A 24,781-nucleotide genomic window follows, 5' to 3' on the forward strand; every position below is an offset into this window, starting at 1 on the left:
AGATAAGTCCAGTGCCGTTTAGTGTCAGTAGATCAGTAATCCTATAGTTTCATTCGTGTAGTTTTCTTTTTCTGTTTGTGAGCGGGTTTCATGCCCTCACCGCGGCACAGCAAGCGCCCGACGGCTAGCCATGGTTCGCCGGTCGCCTCTGATTCTGGTTCCCGTCGCGAACCAGCCCGATCCCTGGACGCGGGCGAGCCCGGTCCTGGTCAGATCACCATGGATGCCTTTCTAATCGCCAATTTGCCCCGTCCGGAGACGGATACGGAGTACGAGACGGATGAGGCGGCGCCGCCGTCCCAACAACACACACCGCGGGCAGACATGGCTCCACTGCCCGCACTCCTCACGCCGGAATCGGTGGCTTGCGTGAGGCCACGCGAAGAACGCTCTGCCATGCCCATGTCGCCGAGAGATAACATCGAGACGCTCTCCCAGTCCCAGAGTGAGATGTATGTATTATCCATATCATTGATCCATTCAAAAACAGCAGCAGTCAGTGCAAGTTCACAGCGCATCACTTTGTAGCCTACTTTCCTGACTAACTAACTTTCGCTAAATTATTCACTCGATCAAATGATGTGTACAGCTCCGTGTCCGATGCAGATGATGTCATCGGCAGCACTGATGATTGTCAGAGCAGTATAATCAGAGAGTGGTGTCACCGCGGGGTCAGAAACAGCGCTGGTCACGTGGTTCATTGTCACTTTACACCTCATAGACTTCAATGCATTTTGTAAACTTCCGGTTGGCCGTTTATCACTATACGCCAATAGATGTGTGCGTAGAAGACCTGGCCCCATGAAGTGAACGGGAGTGACGCAACTCTCCATTCTAGGGCTCTGATGATTGTGAGTGGCACCCCCGGAGAGCAACACGCAACCGCAAAGACGACCCTTTCTATGCGCGTAAGTTGTGCACGTGCAGCACACATTGCGCGCGCGTGCACACACACACACACACACACACACACACACACACACACACACACACACACACACACACACACACACACACACACACACACACACACAGTATATTCTGTATAATGTATTTATTTATTTAGATGAGTAACTAATCGCTCTGGGTCTACTAAATGCCTAAAACATTTCCCATGTCAATATGTTCAAAATAAAACAGCATAATGGCAAATATAAATGTATTTTTCTGTTCAAGTTATTCTAGTCAAGGTATTGATGTTTTGTCATTACCCATAACAGTGAAATACATATTCCCATTTTCACCATGCAGTACCCCTGCATACCCATAGTACACATACACCCACAGCAAACCTTTATGTATCTCATATAGCATTGATGCTTTTCACACACACACACACACACACACACACACACACACACACACACACACACACACACACACACACACACACACACACACATGGAAACAGAACTTTTCATTCAATTTGAGGAGTAAATAATGTATTTTATTTTGGTATGCGTTTTCAGAAGCTGATCAAGGAAGTGCTTCTCTGTCAGGCACTGGGACACAGAGACCTTCAAGCAAAGGAACAGGCAAAGGTAAGATAAAAATAATGATATTTTATATATATATATATATATATATATATATATATATGTGTGTGTATATATGTGTATATAAATATATATATATATATATATATATATATATATGTGTGTATATATATATATATATATAATATATATATATATATATATATATATATATATATATATATATGTGTGTGTGTGTGTGTGTGTGTGTGTGTGTGTGTGTGTGTGTGTGTGTGTATATAGGAGCTCCTGAGCTTCACCGAAGCCATTGTCGAAGCCTGGTGCACCCCGCGACCCACCCAACCCCTCTGGCCCGATCCTCGGAGTGTGAGGAGGTCAGCCCATGTCCCTGAGAAGATACCGCCCAGACCACGAAGGAGAAACCCTACAAGGGTCTGCTACATCTGCAGCAAAATACATAAGAAAAGGAGTGAGACCTCATTCTACTGCCCTCTGTGTCTTGTGCCTTTGCACAGGAGGCTTTGTTTCGAACGGTACCACGCAGAGATTGACTATGAGCATGCAAGCGGTGCTCGACGTCGACGATAGACAGACACATTTTGATGACATGAGTGTAGACATACTGTGTACCGATTTGTGTGATTTTAGGGCAAATTCTGTAGGAGCAGTGTCCAAAAATGTGTTTGAAAAAATCGGCCTGATGGTGGCGCTATATGGGACAGATCCATTTTGATGACATGAGTGTAGACATACTGTGTAGCGATTTGCGTGATTTTAGGGCAAAATCTGTAGGAGTAGTGTCCAAAAATGTGTTTTGAAAAATCGGCCTGAAGGTGGCGCTAAATGGGACATATCCATGTTGATGAGATGAGTGTAGACATACTGTGTACCGATTTGCGTGATTTGAGGGCAAATATTGTAGGAGCAGTGTCCAAAAATGTGTTTTGCAAGAATCGGCCTCATGGTGGCGCTAGAAGAGGGGCATGTGAGAATTGATGGTGGTGGAGGTTGTAGGTTGGCAGGCAAGGAGTGTGTGTGCGAAATTTGGCATGGATCGGGGCAACGGTTGCGGAGATACGATGTGACGTGCAAAAGTGTGACGTGTGACGGACGGACAGACAATGTGCCCATTACACTGTAAGAAAATATTGTTTTTGTTTCAAATCATAAAGTAAGCATCTGATGTAATAAATAAAGAGCTGTGAGTAAAAAAAATGAGTTGTTTGCTTGAAAAGAGACCATTCACAAAAACTTCTTTTTCTCCAGTTGTTATTCTGAGAGGGCTTGGTTTTGGTGAAACAAGGGTTTTCAAATGGCTATAACTAAAGAAGTGTACATGATAAAAACATAATTATTTTTTCTGTGGAAACTAGAAGTTATCCTCTTTCATCTGGGCCATGGCATGACATAGTCATCATTAGACAGAATTTAAAATAAAATGGTAAACATGGTAAAAAATCAAGAAATGCTTGGCAACCTAGCTTGATAGTTCACTTTTAATGGTGGCAGTCAATGAGTTAAAAAGAAAATTAAAAAAATGGCCCCATAGTTTAACTCTTGAAGATGACTTTCAGTCTTTCAACAATAGCTTAAAAACGATCACCGGTTTCTCACATGAAACACTAAATAATATGCAGGGAAAAAAGTACCAAAATGAATATTCTGAAACTGTGTTTCTGATGAAGTTGAAACTAAAAATCTGTTAGCGAAAACACTACAATGTCTTGGCAGGATTTCGTCAGAGATTCAAATCAGTTTTCAGAGTTTCGAAATCATTTTTCAGAGATTCAAAAACATTTTTCAGAGATATTTTCACCAGACTAAAGCCCGTATCAGAGTGTACAGTGGAGAGCCTGTCTGTCTGATAGTAAAAACAGAGAGATGTGTTGGGACTCACGGTGGAAAGCTCTCCACCGTGAGGAATTTTGTAACGTTGTAGTTTCATGACTCAAAAAGACTCGAAAAGACTACACCGCGGTGTAAAGCCTTCCACCGCGGACCCGACTATGATACAGGCTTAATGGGATGTAGGAACAATGAGATGTCAGACCAATGCCATGGCACCTGAATAAACAGAGGAGCAGGTCTTGCAAATAGTCAAACACACTCATATGAATAGCTACAAAACTTTATTGTACATATAAAGAATATGTGTGTGTGTGTGTGTGTGTGTGTGTGTGTGTGTGTGTGTGTGTGTGTGTGTGTGTGTGTGTGTGTGTGTGTGTCATCACTGATGTTGCGTCCATCTGTCTGCTCGGCTCATCACTGTGTGGGACAGGGACAAATAACATAACAAAATAAACAACAATCCACAATTCATTATGTCACATCAATTGGAAGAATTCCTCACTTAGTTAGCATTCCATTAGGCTGTTAAATGGAGAGAAAAATAACCTAAACTCTCTCATGTTCAGATAACTTTGCATTATTAAAAGAGTCTTTGTAGGAAGGATACTGTATTATGAGCAGTGTTGTTTTTGTTGACGAGACGTTAACGAAAATTATTTTGTTGACGCCCCTTTTTTTCACGACGATGACGTGACGTTAACGCAACGAGCTAAACATAAGTCTGACGAAAATATGACGAGACGAACGTGTGTTTTCGTTGACGTAACGAAGATGAGACGAACATCTGGTCTATCGGACTTTAAATAAACATGCATGAAAAGCTGCAATATATTATAGTAGTTGTTTCAATGGAGGAGTAGTGGCCAATCATATGGAACGTTCTAGGACGCATATAGCAACAGGCTCTGTGATTGGCTGGGATGTCGGCAGGAACACACGTGTTGTTTGTTGTTGTGGTCAGAAGTTGCACACATTACAGCTGGGAATGTTACTAAGTTTCTATTTGCAAATGAAAGCTAATCATCTGATTGAGTAAAGACCTTGTATCTGCCTCGCGGCAGCAGCGTCAACATCAATTAATAGATTTGGTCGTCGGAAAAGAAGACACGATATGGATCTATTTTACAATCCAGGAAATAACGGGCTTACTTACAGTACCACGGAGCGCTGCTATTCCAATCCAGTAAGCTGACGGCACGAGCCTTTTAACAAATCATAATCATTTGCTTTGCTGAGAAGAGAAGTTGATTTCCTTTCCCATAGACAACTGAACCCGCCGTGGTCACTTTCCTACTAATCCCTCCTCAACGTTTTCTATAACATCTGGCGCTAAGCTTTTGGACGTAAATTAATTGGATTGTTTGTTGTAAAGCATGCAAACCTTTTTTCCGCTGGATGCGGAGAACGGTACGCGATAGCGAACGGTGCTATTCTCAAAGGATACGTTAATGACGTAGGGGTTGTTTGTTTCCTGTCAGCGGCCGCCGACGTCGCGTATGACTGTGACGTCACTTGTAAATCCTTGGAACTCAACAGTACCGTGTGTGTGTGTGTGTGTGTGTGTGTGTGTGTGTGTGTGTGTGAGAGACTACAGTACAGACAGCAAGCAAGTGCAAGTGGCCATGGATACCGTATTCTTATATTATATTACTCCTGTGTGAACTGTGCATATAAATAGGATGGGGCAGGTGTAATATACACTTGTCATTAGCCTATACATTATGAATTCAATTGCACCTGTCAACTTTGATTCCAATGTCTAATACTTAATTTATTTATCTAAAGACACATTTTTCTTTTTGACTAAAACTGGACTAAAACCTTTGTGTGGGTTCGTCGACTAAAACTTGACTAAAACCTTTCGAGTTCTAGTCGACTAAAACTAGACTAAAACTATCAAGGATATAAATGACTAAAATCTGACTAAAACTAATAAGCATTTCGTCAAACAGACTAAGACTAAGACTAAATCTAAAATGCCTGCCAAAAACAACACTGATTATAAGACCAGCTTTTTAATTTTTCTGTATACAGTGCTAATGTATTACCTTTGCATGTGCGTCCTTCCGCAGCCGGAGAGAGACACAGCTTTGCAATTCTTTGCAATCGGTGGGCATCTCCCCAACAATTTCCCATGTGTCCCTCTCATCATCATACTGCTCAATAGTACTACTTCGCCTACACAAAGAAAGAGAGCGATGAGAGTAATGTCTGGTGTGAACAAGCAGCCACCTTTTTAGGCTTCTATGAATACGTAGCATTCTACTTGGGATCATACCCTCCGAGTGCGTAGATCTTTCCATGGACCACAGCCACGCCAGGCCTGTAGCGTTTCTTGTTCATGGGGGCACACAGTGTCCACTGGTTTGTCTTGGGGACGAAGCTCTCTACCTGGTTCATCTGGTCACTCAACTCACCACCTATAGATAAACAGGATAGTGACTGTTAAAGCAAAGTTGAAGCGAGTCTATTATGGAACTAAGAGCCATTAAAAACAGATATAGAAGAATACCTAAAAGGTAGATCTTTCCGTCGAGTGAACAGACAGCAGCACCATAACGTTTAACCGGCGCAGGAGCGACTTGTGTCCATACAGATGTTTCATGATTGTACTTGTATGTCTTGTTGGTATCTGGCCCCAGAGGAAACATTCATTGTCAAGACATTGATGAATATGAAAGGCTTATTAGATATTTTGAGTTTACACCTGTTCCATACCCATAGCATAGATCAATCCATCCAGTACAACCACAGATGGCTCAGTGTGATCTGGCATTCCGACATACTCGATGATCTGCCAGGTGTTGGCGATGGGGTTGTATCGCTCCATTGAGTTCACTGTTCCATCCCTCCCCCTGCCTTGCACAGCAAACATATACCCACCAGACGTCACCAGGTCTGGACCCAGAGAAAATAAAAAGAGAAGATAAGAGAAATCATATAAAACGGGTCAATTGCCTAATGTATAACAAGTACCTAGACCTGTTTTGGTCAAGTAGCAGCTGATGCCCCCCCCCCCCTTTCTATTGGGTGAATGCAAAAATAATATATTCTTAATTGAATAATCCTAATGATGAGGTTGATAAAGGGAATTTTTAGTTTAATCATTTGCATGTTTAAAGTGTTTACATTTGTCTAGTCATTAAAGATAGCTCATTATATTATTTGAGTTTCCAATAAAACCTGAAACTGTGTCAGTTTGACCTTAAACCTGAATTGTGTTGGTCAACTTGATGAGATAATATTATTGCAGCCCTGTGCTACCCTGGTGCCTGTACAGAAAGATAGTACACAGGACCCTTTTCTTTGATGTCTCACTGTCTCCCCTTTGAGGGGAGTGACTTCATTCCTGTATGTAAACTGTGGCTTTTCTCTGTATCTCTCAGAATGCATTCTCTGAACTTTTAAAGGAGCTATAGATAACTTTTTCTTGAAAAACGGATGCTAAAATAAAAATAATGTTTCGAAAATATTTTATAAAAAAATAAGCTTCATATATGTGTTTCTATTCAAAAATGACCACAAAAAGCGTAAAATAATGATAAAATAATCATTTTGGCCATCAGACCGACACTTTGTTTACATTCTAGTCTATAGACTAGGATGTAAACAAAGTGTCGGCCCTACAATGAAAAAGTTGACTATAGCTCCTTTAATTATAAGGTTAAAAGGTCCTATTTATCAACTTTTTAGAGGTCACACACAGGGAAACAGCAGTTTGCGCACAACACCATTGTCGGATAAAACAAACTATCAAGCTATACATCAGGATGAGTTATTGGGATGGGATATTTCACTTCAAAACAAATTTGGGTAATTTATTGTCTACCCAGGCGTAATCTAGGATCATAGGTAAGCCTAAAACCTATTTTACCTAAAATCTTGTTTATGATTGTTTATTCCACTAACTAATGTATGCTGCTTCTCAAACAGCAAGCCATGGAAGGACAAGACCGTTGTACACAGCTCCTTAGTAAGCAGAAAGTGTATTTTTCTGTCTCACAGGATATAGATTAAGGTGAAATTGGCAATAATTACACATAGAAATGGGCAGACAAAATTGCTACGTATCCTTCATAGAAAACTAGTGGAGTTGAGGTTATAAGTATCCAAAAATACAAATACTCTTGTCTCACGTAAATTTACTTCCCTGTAATGTCCACCACTAAAATGTGGAGACATTTTAATCGTTTTCATATTGACATACCACACCTCTAGGCCATGTGCAACTTCCCATTGAGTAACTAACACTGTTAAATTGTACGTGATAGTTTGACGGTCTTACCGAATTCAAAGCGTGCATCATTCATGGAAGCCATCTTCATCCATGAGTCATGGAGAGGGTCATAACGCCACATCTCCTTACTGAGATCATAACAATCATCAGAGTAGGATCCTCCAGCCAAATACACATACGAGCCTATGTTGGGAGATGAGCAGACTTGATTGTTAAAGAAGAGTTTCAGAGCTCAAGGTACATTACCATTAAAGATAACATTTATTGTAATATTCTTTTCCCCCGTAGCCGGGGAGCCACTGTGCCAAAATGAGAGAAGACCTGTGATGTCATGACATACTCCAAATTTTAGTTTTTCCTATTAATTTGGTCAATAAGGTACACAGAAAGAGGCCTGCTCTGCCGGAAACACTGCGAAAAAAGGTTTCCCATTGACTGGTCAAACTAAGGGTTCTTCATGATTCTGAATCCATTGCAAGCATTTGTTTTGCATGAAAAACATTCCTTGGGCTAGATTTCAGCCTCTCAAACCTGTGAAAAGTGATGAGTTATCACTTTTCACTGTTATTTTGGTCCATTTTCTAGCCCAAGGAATGTTTTTCATGCAAAACAAATGCTTGCAATGGATTCAGAATCATCAAGAACCCCTAGTTTGAACCCTCACATGCTACTTAAAGCATTTTTTTTGTGTGTTTCTTTCCTGTATATTGAAGTCGATGGAGTGAATATACAAATGGCCATAACCTTTTTTCGCAGAGTTTCCGGCAGAGCAGGCCTCTCATTCTGTGTACCTTAATGACCAAATGAATAGAAAAAACAAAAATAAAACGTATGTCATGACGTCACAGGTAAAACCCTATTCTTTGAGCTATTGGGCCTGTGGCTCCCCGGCTACCGACACAACACCCAGCCGACAGTAATTCAAGTGGTGAAACGCATTGGATGCCATTTTTTTCGAATTATTTGGCTATAAAGTGCCGCCATTGACTTTTGCTTTATTTTGAAGAGCCCCGGAAGTCACGATCGTGTCCATGTTGTGGAAATTCACGGTTTAAAATGGTGTTTCGGTTTCTTTACTTTCGGTCGTGAAACTAAAATCCTAACCGCGGCCGATTGTCACGGCCCAGTGTCGGCGTGAAAAAAATTGTTCTCGATATTTGAAGCGTTTGTGGAAGTAGATTCAGAGATAAAGCTGTTTCTTTGCAGCAGCAATGAATAGGAGCCTATGGAGATTTGTAGGCAGAGTTGCAACATGGAATAGGCTATATGAAGTTTCTTCGCTCACCAGAGCCTGTTTACCTAGTAACCATGGTAACCAGGTAAGAGGTCTCTGAGAGTCGGAAGCGGCGCTCCCTTAACCCTTAAGTGCTGTTCGGGTCATTTTGACCCGTTTTACATTTTCATTTGGAAAAAAAAGGTAGAAGTTTAAATTTGTTCCACCTGAAACTCACTGGCCTTAAAGATTCTTCTGAGATGAACATGGAAAAAAAAAATTTTTGCACTACACCCATGCTACACCCCCCTCATTTTTTTTTAACCTTTAGTGCTGTTCGGGTCATTTTGACCCGGAAGCACAGATACACAGAAATACACAGTATTATGCCAAAACACAGACACACAGTCACCCCCACTTCTAACACCCCCCTTCCGAAGCCCCATTCCGAACCCCCCCCCCCCCCCCAGTATTAAATAAAGTCGTTTTTTTACCTGAATTTCAGCTAAATCAGTAAAAACGCCTAGCTCTTTCAGTGTTTAATGTGATATAGCAAAGCAGAAATGCAAACATTTACCATATATATCATATGAATTGTTTGGTATTAAGTCAAAGTCAATGTATCATGATGATTGTTAAGTTAAAATTTATATTAGTGTTGTTTTTTTTAAACCAAATATCCCCCGGGTCAAAATGACCCGAACAGAACGAAGGTGTAGTGAATCTGAACAGAACTTAAGGGTTAACTCCAACCCTAACCCCAGGGCTCCACCAAAAAGACGGTGTTGTGCCGGTGTCGGACGCCATCACGTTGACGTCCGATTGGCTCCACTGAATGTGAATTTGTTGATATTTCAATCAAAGATCAGATGAGGATATGAGCATTATCAACTATAGTGTTATGCCTAAAAAAATATAATGTATGCTGTGTTAAAGTGACGGAAAAAAGTAGCAGATCTACAAGCTCACAACACGTCGCATGCATGAGTCAGGACATGCTGTTTTGTGACTGTGAGCTTGTAGATTGGCCACGATAATGTAAAAAATCTGTCTTCAGTGTTCAGACCTGTTTTTGGAGGAAGAAATGAGAAAGGAGTTGTTTCCCAGCCTGTTGTGTTTATACATAATTTTATCAAAGAAGACCACTGTAATTACATTAAAATGTGCTAAGATTTTTGGGACTTCTAGTCACCATTGTGAATGACGTGAATGGATAGCCAACGGCAGAAAAGCGGTCGCTTTGATCCACAACAAAGGCAACGACAACGTAGCGTCTGCAGGAATGATAGCGCCTCACCCCACGGAGGTTAGGGTTAGAATTAGGCATAGTAAGCTAATGGCTAAACACAGCCGAGCTAGGCTAGTAAATAAACAACGAAAGAGTCGCAAACGAGTGACGTCAGCGCCTACACTAGTGAATGGCTGTTGTCACCATCTCATGGTGAATACGCAGAACTACACAGGTGTGCTGATAAGAGACTATCAAAGTGAATTGATCCAGGTGGTGGTGGTGAACGACAAAACGAGCGCTCTTACCCCGATCTCACTGAGCTACCCAAACTGACTGTAACATATATATGTATGCAGGGGCGGTTTTTATAAACTTGGGGCTCCCCACAAAGGTAGTAAAAGAGGCCCCCCCATGAGCGTGCGTGAAAAATAGGTATGCGCGCGCGCGAAGCGCAGGAATTAAAAATGCCACCCTCCAACTCAATACCTATTCTGAAAAAGTGATGATTTAGCATGACAAGACACTGAACTTGACAAGACAATGAAGAGCAGAGGCAGAGGAAGCCTATTTGTTGTCATTATGGTTGGTTTTAAATACCTAACCTGATCTATTTGATTAATTTAAGAAGAGTACAGTAAGGTAAGTAAGGTAATCAAAGGTATATAGAGTAGGCCTATATGTATATTTTTATGCAGGACATATTTGATGCAGGAACAATAATTATTTTAATAACAATAAGGGAATATCATTGAATAATAATACTTTAAAATTTATATTTTTACAATTTATTTTTAATTATTATTTTTCAAAGTTTAGATAAAACAATGTATTTTCTTAACATCATTAATTTTCAAGCCTAATATGTGTAATCTTTGAGTACAGTTTGGATATTGCACGTATGTACAGGAAATTCATAGAGAGACAAGAGAGAGAGCTGATCACTTAACATTCCAATCAATCAACTCAACTGTCGCCAGCTGGTCTCTGTGTGAAATCTATTGACTCCAGTGAGCAGTTGGTCAATTGTTTAAAAAATCATAACTTTTGACAGGAATGGGCTAGAGACTTACTTTTTTTCCCTAAATGCTCAGAATAATGAGCCCAGCAGGGGCCCCCCTCTGCCTAGGGGCTCTACGCAGTTGCGTAGTCTGCGTAGAGCAAATGCCCGCCCCTGTATGTATGTACATAAATATATATATATATATTATTGCGACCGTCAGGTCGCAGTTTAGTATCAAAACCTCCACCGGCCGTCTGTCCGTCGGTCGGTCACACGTCACACCTTTGTCCTGCTCATATCTCCGCATCAGTATGACATCACACTGCTGACATCAGTATGACATCACACCGTACACAAATGACCCTTATATAAGACCAGCATTATCTACCGACAGATTAGTAACAAGATGTCAAAATCGTCTAGGAAGGATGGTGTGAGTCATGCTGGCACCCTTCGCGGCAGGAGGAAGCTGGTGCAATCGACCCCTTGGCTTGTCGGGACCCCTGCCTACTAACGGGGTGGCAGGCTATCACCTCAGACTAGAACCCGTATGGGGTGGCCGACACCAGCCCATTGACAAGAGAGAGGCCTTGATGTCCCTTTACTCTTTGATGGGGTGGCCAGTTGACTAAGAGTTTCCGTTCGGGCCTTCTCGATATTGTACAGATTTCCACGGGAAATCTGGGGGTGGCTGTTACAAAGACCCTCACTCACCTTCACGTCATGTGGCTAGTCGTTAGGTAGCCATAGTTACACGTTGAAGGTTGAATCTCCAGATATGGAGATAACCAACACATCCCTCCATATATGGAGATAACCGACGAATCTCACCAAGTCTGACCTCACAAGCCCCATATTTGGACACGAACAACATATAACTCCATATATAGAGACATAGCTGCTGACATCAGTATGACATCACACTGCTGACATCAGTATGACATCACACCGTACACAAATGATCCTTATATAAGACCGGCATTATATACCGACAGATTAGGGAGTCTTACTGGTATATATATATATAAATATATATGTGTGGCGGAGAGAGTCGCAGCCTCAGCCTGAAGCCTCAAAAGTCTAGTATCTGCTCTCATTCCATAGGGATGTCCCTTTGGAGTGATGGTTAAGATATTGGACTTTCACGCAGGAGACCCGGGTTCGAAGCCGGGTGGGGAGGTTCGGATCACCTCCGTTACATTGGTGCCGTGACCTGGATCTGGGCTTCCCCATAGGAGGAGGTCAAAGGGGGGTGAGTGTGGCGGAGAGAGTCGCAGCCCCAGCCTGAAGCCTCAAAAGTCTAGTATCTGCTCTCATTCCATAGGGATGTCCCTTTGGAGTGATGGTTAAGAAGACTTTCACGCGGGAGACCCGGGTTCGAAGCCGTGTGGGGAGGTTCGGATCACCTCCGTTACATGTATGTATGTATATATATACAGTATATACATATATACACATTTAAATGCAATGCAATTACATTCTTAATCATAATTTATACATGACTGGACGTTGTGGACGCCGTAATTTTTTTTTAACCGGGGCGATTCTCGAGTTTGGACGCCGTCACCAGAGCGTCCGACGTTGCCGTCGGCAGTGGAGCACCCTTCATTGATTAAAACCGGAGCGTTCCCAGCGTTGCGCGACGCTCGCCGCACTCGGTGGAGCCGGGGGGTAAGACTCCTGTACAATTTTGAGGTATGTGTACTTTACTTGAGTGAGTATTTCCAATACTTTTACTTCTACTCCACTACATCTCAGATCCAAATATTGTACTTTTACTGCACTACATTTATTTGAAGTCACTAGTTTTTGGTTATTACCAGTAAGACTCCCTGATCGGGAGATAAGATATACAAGATAAGATATACAAACTTTAGAAGGTAATGGTAGCCAATCATGAGGGAATATGGGAAATGGGACAGATCCATGTTGATGACATGACTTTAGAGATACTTTGTGTGATTTTAGGCCAAAATCTGTAGGAGCAGTGTCCATAAATGTGTTTGGCAAAAAATCGGCCTGATGGTGGCACTAAAAGAGGGCCATGTGAGAAATGAAGGGCATTGATAGGGCCAACGGTGGCGGAGATATCATCTATAATGACTGCTGCTACTAACTCCCAAGTTGCCATGATGAATGGGGAGCTTGTCATCATTTCGACATAGCATCTTTTCAACAACCAAACCTAACCCAAACCCTAACCTCCGTGGGGTTAGTAGCTAACCTGCCGACGCTCCGAAATTATGGGCGTTCGAAAGAGCGAGATTTCCCATGATAAATGACCCAACACAATAATATTCAATAATTTGAATCACCTTTCCAGCAACATTACTACTACAGCTCAATTCAGGGACAAAACAGTTAAGTTCCATTACAGGTCTTAAATTATTGACCTCTACTCCAGTAGAACACCTCACCTAACACGGCCAGACCAGGGTGCTTTACAGTGATGGGCAGAGGTGCCAGACTCTTCCATTGATTGGTCAGCGGATCAAAGCACTCAATGGGGTTGCCAACACCAGCGTTGTTGTCAACCTTTCCCCGCACAATCAGTATCACTGCACACAGAGGAATAGTAGATAAACAAATAAGCAGGTGTGAGCATGTGAAACGTGACAGCACATTTAGCATACATTTAAAGTTAGTCAACCTAAACCATCCATACAAGTGCAAGACACCAAAATCCAGACTTTTGTGCATAATCAAATTATGAAATGATGAACCACAATAATGAAACAGCAATGTAAGCTTTTGAAGATTTGCCACCAATTATTTTATGTCCAGATGTGTTTGCTCATTGGAGGAATGTCTTTGCATTGGAAATACCAACAAGAAAGGATCTGTGATGTATTCATAAATATATATTTTCCACCATCTGTTGCAACATGCATGCACCTGGGGTCTTGCGTGGTTGTGCTCTTTGGCTGTAGGGGAGCAGATGCTGCTTCTTGGCTTCAGTGATGAGCCGCTGACAGGCCTGAGAGTCTGTCACCACATCCACACACTCTATCACGTCACGGAGGTATAATCGGCTGACAAGAGGCAGGCGGACATGCACTAGCACCTTAAACAACACATAGAACACCAATGATTCAATACAACTGGATAGTGGGTGAACATTAAACATTGATTTCAAATATCTACATCCGCCAAGACAAGCTGAGGAAACAAATGTACTGTATGACACCTGGGGGTCCCCAGATGACAGTGAAGTGACAACAGAATGACTTTAGTTTTAAGACCCTTTTAATAACTCAAGAAAGGTAATATTATTGCATCAAGAGTAATGAAAAAAATATACGATAAAAACTGGTCTAACATTGGCCAAATTGTCAAATAATATAATGCAAACTCCACACAAAAAGGCCCTTTTGCCAACACCACCTAAGGTATGGTATCACCACTGTGACCACATTTCTTCATCTCTTCTAAGTGTTCTTGCTGTGAGGCGACAGAGTTACCGACTGCACCGCTGTGACCACATGTCTACGTCACTTCTAAGTGTTTCACCTTTTCAAAGCCGTCCCTGCGGGTAGGACACTTATTTAACCACAGCATGGCCGCCTCAAACACCATCTCCTCCAGGGGGACGTTGAGATGGTCACTAGAGATGATCTCTGTCAGTTTGTCCACAGAGAGAGACAGGAACTCATCCTTGGAGCAGAGAAAATACATGATTGTATTAGTCAACATAGGATTTAATATTGGCAGTTAATCGCCATTATTTATGTAAACCTCTGGCATTCATCGTGTTAATATTGTATAATTTGGGTGGTCTTGTCAGCGTCAAGCAGCCTAACCCCCATCCACTCTCATGTTAATGTGTGACCGTACCCACACTGTGAGCCACCACAGATTTATACGAGGAGAAGCCAACAATAGACAACTTGATAAATGCATGCATTCCTATCCTTCACTCACTAGTCTCGCGTAGCCAGACAACTATTCCACAATCTCTGAATGCTATATAGAGTCTGGAACAGCAGCTCCCGAACGGCGAGTATCGAAAACGGGCATTACCGTTCAAAAAAATATATTTTAAAATGTCATTTCTGCTAAGCAGCACGCTAAACATGCTTAATATGATTTTTATTTATATAATGATAAATGTGTGTGATGTGAGACAGAAACGGAAGTGACGTGGGGGCTTCACTTCCGCTCTCATCTCGCACTCATCATTTCTTCCCCGGTCTGCCAGACTGTATGCTGGGAGCATTTGACCAAATCGCGGAGGCAACAGTCTGGCCACGCGAGACTATTCACTCACTGACCTGCTGGTAGACATCGCTGAAGTGTTCCAGGATGTAATCCATGCTGTGCTGCTCCAAGGTGGCACAGCAGAGGGCATCAGCCAAGCAGTGGATCTCTACACAGTTCAGCTCATCCATGTGAAACTCAATGTAGCGGCAGCAGGCCTCCAGAACACCTGTGACATTGAACAGGTTTGACGCTGCTAGCAGGGCCTAGAGACCAAAGAAACAACATGTGTTTGTTACGCACCCAGGTAAACCCTATCAAACAATGGATAGGGTTTATGATGAGAATACATCACCTGCACATTTCCCTGGGTGATGGATACTGTTGAGGTGTAAGCATAGCTCAACAGAAGGCTGAGCGCCTCAGGATCCACATTGTTGATTTGAATCCTGTCCTGTGTGGACTCCAGCATCCCAGACGTGAACATTCCCTGTGCAAGTTGAAACGGTGAATTGGTTTAGAGTGTTCAGGGTTAGAGTGTTCAGACCTTTCTTATTTACTTTGTGTCAACAATATTCATAGCATATAGAATCTTATTTACATTGTGTCAACAATATTCATAGCGATTTTGACTGGCCCACCAGCTTAATGTCCTTGAAGTCACACATCCAACAAGCTTTATACTGAGCAGATTGGACCTTGCGTTCCAGGGATAATGTCCAAAACATCTTAAAAGCGGCCAATGAAATCGCAGATTTTCGGCTAATTAGCATACCCACAACCCAACAAATTGTAGGCCTAATGCAAATCAAATGAAAGAGAGATGTACTGTAGCTCTACTTAACAACTGCATCATTAGCCATTATTGGTAGCTAAACAGTCTGGGTAATCTAGATTGTTTTATTTTATTTTATTTTCCTTAGCCATAACTATCTATTTTCTAAGTTTATTTTCTGTAAAAAGCCATTTGTGTTGAACGTGGGCCAAGTCATAAATAACATTGTGAAGCAATTGAAAGAGAGATGTTCTCAGCTATCTATAATGTTATCCCACTTGATGGTGTTTGTGTGGAATCAGTGGCGTCAGTTCAGAAAAAGCTAAGGTATGGCAACATGACTGGTGTCTTGCACACGCGCGACACCAGTCATGTTGCCATACCTTAGCAACAGGCATGATTTATTTATTTTAAGAAGTACATTTTATTTTTTCCCCCGTTTCTACAGTTTGGGCTGGATATGGCAGCCTGGAACGGTTGTTCAAGTGCAGCTAAACATGTTAGTAAACGTGTCAGACGGTGTAATTAACAATAATGCATTGCACCTGTGCAGCTGACCTGGGAATAAACCATTTTGTCAAGATGAGGAGAATAAAAGTGTGGAGAATATAATTATAATACCTTGTTAAAGTGACTAACCATCACAGATAGACAAATAGAAATTAATGGATTTAAGAAACTTTTATTGTTTCCCCTGGACCCAGGGTATGGCAGCTGTATACCCCTGCCATACCCAATTGACGCCCCTGTGTGGAATATGGTAATTGCACAGAATTATTAAAAAATAGAGAAAATGTAGCAAATTACTTTGATTACAAATTGTGTCATTGACAGGATATAATGGAATTCCAAGCCATAAAATAATGCACATTGCACATTTTATCAACGTTTTATTAGACGTTTGCCTGAGAATTTAGAATATCTACAAGCTTGTAGATCTGCTATTTTCATTATTTTACTCATTCATGGCAATTATTAGATTCACATTTTATTAAAATACTTTTGAAAAATATTGTTATTGTTGAGAAGATGTGGCCAGTACATGTGTGTAGGCTACCTCAAAGTAACTGAAGGTTGCGAGTACGACTCTATGACAGGGGAACTCCTGTCCCCCACAGCAGAGAGTCACATCACACAGCTCCTTTCTCAGCCACAGACTGTTTAGACGCTCCAAGATGGTGTTGGCATGCGTGGACTCAACAACGACAACGTCCATGTCTCCTGTAGTATGTAGCCTACATAGAACACAGAAGGAGGGGAAGGAATGAACTGTCGGCGATTGGTTGCATTATGTCACCTTTAATGAACAGAATACTCATGGAGAAATGACAGTGTGACAATATAACATCACATGATGGATGCAGTCAGACAGTATTAACAGGTCAAATAACTAGGCTTATATTGACCTTGCTTTAAGCTGACAATGGTTTAAAGATGTATTCAATTAACAACAAGGTATATAATTATTCATAGGGTTGCAAAGGGTCTAGATTTCTGGATGTACAGTATAGCCTATCTTTACTGTATGTTACTAACCTCGCCCACCAGGCTTTCAGAGAGAAAGCCTGGTGTTTGTTCACAACAGCCCGTTTGGTTTCCGCCCAACGCGGAAACCACTAGAAGAAGCGGCGTCGCTCTGATTTGGTTCCCTCCGTTTGTTTCCCCAATCCATTTTAAAATGCTCGAGTAGCCTTGTGTAGTCTTGCCAGTCGCTACGAGTTAGACTAAAAAAAGATGCATATACCAAACACATTTTTCAAAAGCAAAACTACTCCGCATCAAGGAGTTTATTAGGTAGGCCTTAAAAGTATGTCCTTGAGTGCAGGGGAATTATTTTGGGTTAAAACTGTTTCCGGTGGATAGTTCCGGCCAAATTGTAGTCCTTTGAGTACTACAACATGATGTTTTGAGGTTTCCGCTCCAGACCGGTTACAAGCCCGAAAAGTGAAGTGATCCCAGACTAGTATGTTACTAGTACAGCCATCAAATAAAACAAAAGTGAAGCTGGCTTTGAATAAACCCAACCTTACAACACATACAAAAATGTGATAATGTTGTTGAATACCTCGATATCTGTATTACTCGCGGTATTAGTAAAAGCACTTGCATTATAAAGGCTTTTGTTTTTCCACTTTAGGTCCACTGCCTGCCTAACCCAAATAACGAATAGCATATACCCTGTATATGCATGCACATTGCACAGTAGGCTACACGCTACACTACACATAGAATAAAGAAATTAAATGCCTTATCGAAATTTTCAACAAGGTTTTATTGAAATAACCACACCTGGTTACAGATGGATAGCTTTTTTGCATGTGCTACGTGGATGCATAGTGTGTCTGTTAATTAATTTGACACATACACCATCTGTATTTATACCTTGCATGTTGATAGCCCTGAAACATAACGGTTGTTGATAATCTGACGTACATGATGGGTGAGGATTTACCTCGGTTGGAGGACGCGAATTGATTTGCCTATACAAACTACACAAACAATCAAATTTCACAAACAAAGTGCTTTATAAAGTCACAACCAGTTATACATCTTGGCAGGCATTATATAATTACTGGCCGGCATTGTGTTCTTTAATAAGAAGCCTTTTTATCCGATCGTTTCCCCATGCATTTCCTGGTGTTCCCCATGCGCACCAAACCCCATCTATTGAACACTGAGATGTGGGCGTTGCCTTGGCAAAATGGATCTAGAATAAAATCCGGAATAAAAGTACAAACTGTTTGAAAATAGCTGATCTACAAGCTCACAACATGTCGCGAGGTAGGGGGCTAGAGTGGACTAATGTATGTTTTATAATATGAACATTTATATCTGAAAACTAACTAGTAAACTAGTACGTTTTCAAATGATTGTAGTGGAGTAAAAGTAAAATATAGAAATGTGTAAATACTCAAGTAAAGTACAAATACCTAAAAATTGTACTTAAGTACATACTAGAGTCAATGCACTTCGTTACTTTACACCAGAGGTTCTCAACCTTTTCAGGCCGCGACCCCCAAAATAATCATATTGTATGTGACGGTATGAAGCTGAGCTTTCCAGTATAGTATGCATTATGTAATGTGGGTTGTATATGGTATGGTAACTAATTTGTGCATTAGTATATTGCAGGCTGTACTGGTGACACATGGCTGTGGTCAGCAGGCAGCCATTACTCTTTTCCTCATGTTAGTTTAAGAATAGTTGCTATGCTCAAGTACCTCCTCCTCCTTTTGTTCAGTTTTATAAGAGTCTCCATTTATTGTACCACCTAGTTAGTGACCGTGCTCGCCCCTTCCCCATGTTAAGTGTGCAGTGTTTTAAGTCAGTGTTACTAACAGACAGTGTGCAGTGTTATTTAGCTGTATTATTCTTAACCCTTTTGCAGTGGTGTGATTCTATCAAGTGTTATTGTCCCCCAGTCCATTGAAGTGGTACAGACACAGTGTCATTTGTGGAGCCTTTTAATACTGCTATGTGAATAAAGATGTTAATGGTCTTGTATACACAAAAGCCTCTGTCTGTCATGTCATCCTGAGTGGGGATTATTTATTTGGTCATAACGATAACAGAGTAAATGCATAAGATAGGCGGGTCTCCCACCCTGTACTTGGGAGTGGCGTTGTCACTTTAATCCATTCAACAATACTATTCGTGTCCATCTGGTCACATTTAACTGGGGACCCCCCATCCTACAAGCACTAAGAGTTGAGGAATTACATTTTGTATAACACGGTTATATTGAGAAAATAGCAGATCTACTAGCCCTAGAATGTCTCCAATGTTCGGTCGATTGACACTCAAATCTGGAGCCATAGAACGCTCCCATTGCGCGGCGGTTAGCAGCGAATCTGCGCGGCACTAAAGTGCTGCGCGCTACTTGTGTACTCACCCAATAATGTATTCCTCAGCCTGGGAGAACGATATTGTCCAATAGTGTCATATCCATTTGAAAGTTCTGGCTGAAAACATGTACTTTGTAAAATATCACCACTTATCACGAGCCAACACGGACGACTTACACGACCGGGGCGAGGGGCTCGGAATGACTGTTGGACTGAATATATCAAAACTTCCTTTGGGAAGCACAAAACGTACGGGGCACACAATTGACAGGTGCTTGTGATTGACGTGGGGTGACTAATCACACCACCTGCGTGATTGTGTGCCCCGTACTTTTGTGCTTCCAAAAGGAAGTTTTGATATATTCAGTCCAGCAGTTCGGGCCCCTCGCCCGGTCGTGTCAGTCGTCCGTGTTGGCTCGTGATAAGTGGTGATATTTTACAAAGTACATGTTTTCAGCCAGAACTTTCAAATGGATATGACACTATAGGACAAGGTCTTTCTCCCAGGCTGAGGAATTAATTATTGGGTGAGTAGGCCTACACAAGTAACACGCTGCACTTTAGTGCCGCGCAGATTCGCTGCTAACCGCCGCGCAATGGGAGCGTTCTATGGCTCCAGATTTGAGTGTCAATCGACCGAACATTGGAGACATTCTAGGGCTACAGATCTACATGATCACAACGCCTTGAGTTGCGAGGCAGTGTGAGCACCATTTTCACAATTTCTGCATCTGTAATATTTGACAATTTGGCCAATGTGTGTCATTTTAGAGTTATTAAAAAGTCCATAAATTGTCACTTTAGAAATGTGCAGATACCCTCTATACACTTAAACTTTATGTTGGTTTGTTTACTGTTGAGTGAGAAAACAGTGTTGCACATTAAGTTAATCATCTGGGGACCCCCCAAAATAATTTGGGGACCCTCCTGGGGGTCCCGACCCACAGGTTGAGAACCACTGCTTTACACCACTGACGAGTGACACGCACACACGCACACGCACGCACACACACACACACACACACACACACACACACACACAGTCATGTTGACTAGCGATGTTAAACTTTCCCAAACAATGACAGCTTTAAGGTTTAAGCCACTGTCCATTTCCAATAAAGCAGCTAACTACCATCCATCCATGCTTCTTAACTTTGTCATATAAATGATTCAGATACCTTTAGACTGCCTGGGTACAAGCCGTGTCTCCCCCAAAAGCAAGCATGTTACAACCACAATAAAGCACACACACACACACACACACACACACACACACACACACACACACACACACACACACACACACACACACACACACACACACAGTTACTTGTCATTGGTCAAAAGGTCCAATTACTCTAACGTTGCACTTTGTAAGTCACTCTGGATAAAAGCATCTGCTAAATAAGTGAATTATAAACAACAACAACATTGTAAAGTATACTTTATATTTAGAAAAGGAGACTCACCGACACGAAGCAGCCCTGCAGCAGCACAGTGGAGTGGATTCTGTTTACAAACACAGCTGAGTTCAATCCACTAACGCTGCCTGTTCACTGTAACCCAGAGCTGACCTGCTGCTGCCGCCTGCTGGTCGTGTGTAATTACTACATGTAAGTGTATGTGTCGTTTGCTTCTGGCCATTTGAAAATAGCAGATCTACAAGCTCACAATGCGTCGCGATGTGACGCACTGTGAGCTTGTAGAAATGTTATTTAAAAAATATCTATCATTTTGAAAACTTGAAATGGGATTCTGCACAATGAGTACTTTTACTTTTAGTACAAATAAAAGAACATTTTGATGCCAAAACGTTTGCACTTTTAGTCAAGTAGGGCCTACATTTTGAATTAAAGACTTTTACTTGTAACAGAGTAGGCCTATTTAAGGAGTTCACTTCACCCCCAAAATTACTTGTTTTCTATATATTCATGCCATGGAGACTTAGTTCAATTATATTTTTTAGTTGTTTGTAGTAGCATTACTAAGACAATAACTTGATTATAATAAATGTACCCCGAATTGATTCCGGATGGGGACCCAAATGCATGCATTTTTTTTGTCTTAGGATTGCGACAAATAGGCCTATAGGGGCTGTCTGACATCATTTTGTAGGCAGAGGAGAACTTTTGCCCCCCAAAAAAGCGAATCTTTTTGACAATAAATCTGCTTGGAGGTCTGACTACAAAATGAAGTCACAGCTTAAAAGCCCCATACATGTATGTATATATATATATATATATATATATATATATATATATATATATATATATATATATATATATATATATATATATATGTGCGTGTATACATATATGCGTGTATACATATGTATAGTATTTCTCTGGTCTCAGTTTACAATTTAAGTACTTTCTTTTTCCATCACTGCTACCAATCACTCACGAAGCCAAAGGCACCTGCGTTACACTGATATTGGTTTTTCCATCACTGCTACCAATCACTCACGAAGCCAAAGGCACCTGCGTTACACTGATATTGGTGACCTATGTATTTTGGTTCCATTATAAACTTCCGTTAGTTGATCGTGCCCGCCCCTGATTGACCCATTCAAACACCTGCTGTCAGTTCAAGTTGGCTTTACTGGGCGAGCAAGACAAGGTTTCAGCTACACTTTGTAAGTTGGAATCAGGCTGAAAGTGTCAAGTTCTTGACTTGTAGGAACGAGAAATATATCTAGGTTGATTTATATAGGTATATTGTGCTTCAGATTGCTTTGCATGCTTGTTATATTGCTTGTGTCTGCATGTTTTAAATACAACGTGAGCATGCACTTGTTGTTTACAAGGTAGGTAGCCTAATGGAAACAGCTGAATTAAATGCTGCTTTCAATGAGGGATTTGATTATGGTAACTAACAGATAGGATATATAAAAACTAGCAGCACGTTTCAACAAGTGTTAGTGTTGTAGGACACTGTTTGCTGGTTAAAAGTCATGCCGCATGACTAAAAGGGGTTATTTTTTTTATCAATGTCTCACTGCTATGTCCCGATTGATATTATATCTTCATTTATAATTATAAACACAATCCAGCTGTAATGTCGACTTGTGATTATGACCAGTATTCACCACAAGGTGTCACCAAAAATCCAACTAAAATGCCTACCTACACATTATCAGATACAGTCCAGTAAATAGACCTTTTGTCAGCCTTCTGATTGGTCCCTGAGACTCCCTGACTGGCCAACCAGAAAAAACATTCACTTTTTGCTATCGGGGGTGGAGTTTGTGCAGTGGAGAATGTTGCTTCAGCCTTTCAAAAACTGTCCGCAGTGCGGAGCACGGCAATCGCCCGGTACGGCCGCGGCAGTAGGGGGCGATCTCGCTCATCATAATGAATAAGCTTCAACAAACTAGTTCACATGGACCTTATCAATGGTCTAACTAGTTACGATTGGGTACATATATTTTAAATGGGCAGAATTACGTGTATGTGAGGAGAACAGATTATAGTTCTCCTCTTCCTACCCAAGATTCAGTGCGCTTTCTATTGCTATTTCTATTCTCTCTCTGATCCAGAGGATTAAACTAATTAAAACATATATTTTCGGGGGGAAACTACTGTTTTGCTATGTAATTACTGTACCCTTTTCTTCCCTTTTTATTAATATCACGTAGATGTGTTTTTTTTGGTACTTTATATAGCTGTAATGAGGCTATGAACAAAAAAAAATCCCATCCACTTCCACTATAAAAGAATCTGCAATAGTGATTCTGTCCCACTGGGATTAAACACATTAAAACATATATTTTCGGGGAAACCCCCTGTTTTGCAATGTAACTACTGTACCTTTGTCTTCCCTTTTTATTAATATCACCTAGATGTTTTTCCTTTGGTACTTTATATAGCTGTAATGAGGCTATGAAAACATAAAAAAATCCCATTCACTGCCACTATAAAAACAATCTGCCCAGGGAAAATGTCCCATCATAGTAACAGGGCAGAATGGGGCGGGATTTGCAAACTAGTCTATTAGTCAGTGGTTCTGGTTCTCAAACGTTTTCATGTCAAGGACCCCCAAATTGACACTCATAAGCCTGCAGACCCCATTTTAAAATAAATGCCAGGGACCCCCATAAGATAAGGCAGTTAGTAGTGTGGGCTGCAGTGCATAGGCTACACGTGGGAGAATGTTTTTTTTTTCCCCCCATTCTTTCTTTCTTTCTTTTGTACCAAATTCCTAATTAATTTGGTAATGTATCTGTGTGTAGTGGGAGAGGGAACCACTGAATGAGCCATTGATGAGACCAAGTAGGCCTATGCCTATTGCTTTTTCCTTTAGCATTTTCCAACCAAGTTCATTATTAAAGTTATGATTTCTATATTTGAATGAATGAATCTTCAATGAAGAAAATACACCCGCACACTGCCACTTGCAGGTTCCAAGTATAAATTTATTAAAAGCAACGTTTCGGTCGGTAGACCTTCCTCAAGCTCGAGCTACTGGGTGTGCGACAGTCTTCTCTTTACAATGATTTCTATATTGAAATTGAAATTCTCCCTAGTCACACAGAATAATATTTGTAATTTGTCAATTTGTCTTAAAGGGGATAACCATCCATTTTCAATATTGTACTATGTTTATGTGGAAATAAGAATAAAGTCCACCGTGATGACATAATCACGGTGTACATACTTTGCAAAAAAAAAGAGAGAAAAAAAATCTCCAGTTCAAGGCAACACAGAAGGGGGGGACTTTTTTTTTTTTTTTTTTACTCATAACTCAAAAGGTATGACATAGTTCAATATCGAATATGGGTGGTTCTCCCCTTTAATTTGAAGTGTGAAAAACTGACAGACAAACTGTTTTCAGACTTGCATTCCCTTCCATTCCTTACCTAATCCACCTAATGAAGTTGTTTTTTGTGTTGTCTCTCTGTTTTGTAAAGCCATATTGAGTACTGAGTGCAAAGGGAGAC

The 24,781-nt window shown here is 41.1% G+C and overlaps 1 protein-coding gene across 1 annotated transcript; it reads right to left on the bottom strand.

Annotated features, from left to right (window-relative positions):
• Nucleotides 1-5,606: 5,606 nt before the first annotated feature.
• Nucleotides 5,607-15,709, bottom strand: LOC308280846 (kelch-like protein 24; the record flags this gene model as incomplete). Its single annotated transcript, XM_080755164.1, has 8 exons — nt 5,607-5,764; nt 6,063-6,242; nt 7,630-7,764; nt 13,443-13,583; nt 13,921-14,089; nt 14,536-14,679; nt 15,297-15,488; nt 15,578-15,709. The coding sequence occupies 8 exons, from the start codon at nt 15,707-15,709 to the stop codon at nt 5,607-5,609; spliced, it is 1,251 nt and encodes a 416-aa protein (XP_080611290.1).
• Nucleotides 15,710-24,781: the final 9,072 nt, after the last annotated feature.

This window comes from Nannobrachium achirus (genome assembly GCF_963921795.1).
Source record: "Nannobrachium achirus genome assembly, contig: SCAFFOLD_47, whole genome shotgun sequence".
NCBI lineage: Eukaryota > Metazoa > Chordata > Actinopteri > Myctophiformes > Myctophidae > Nannobrachium > Nannobrachium achirus.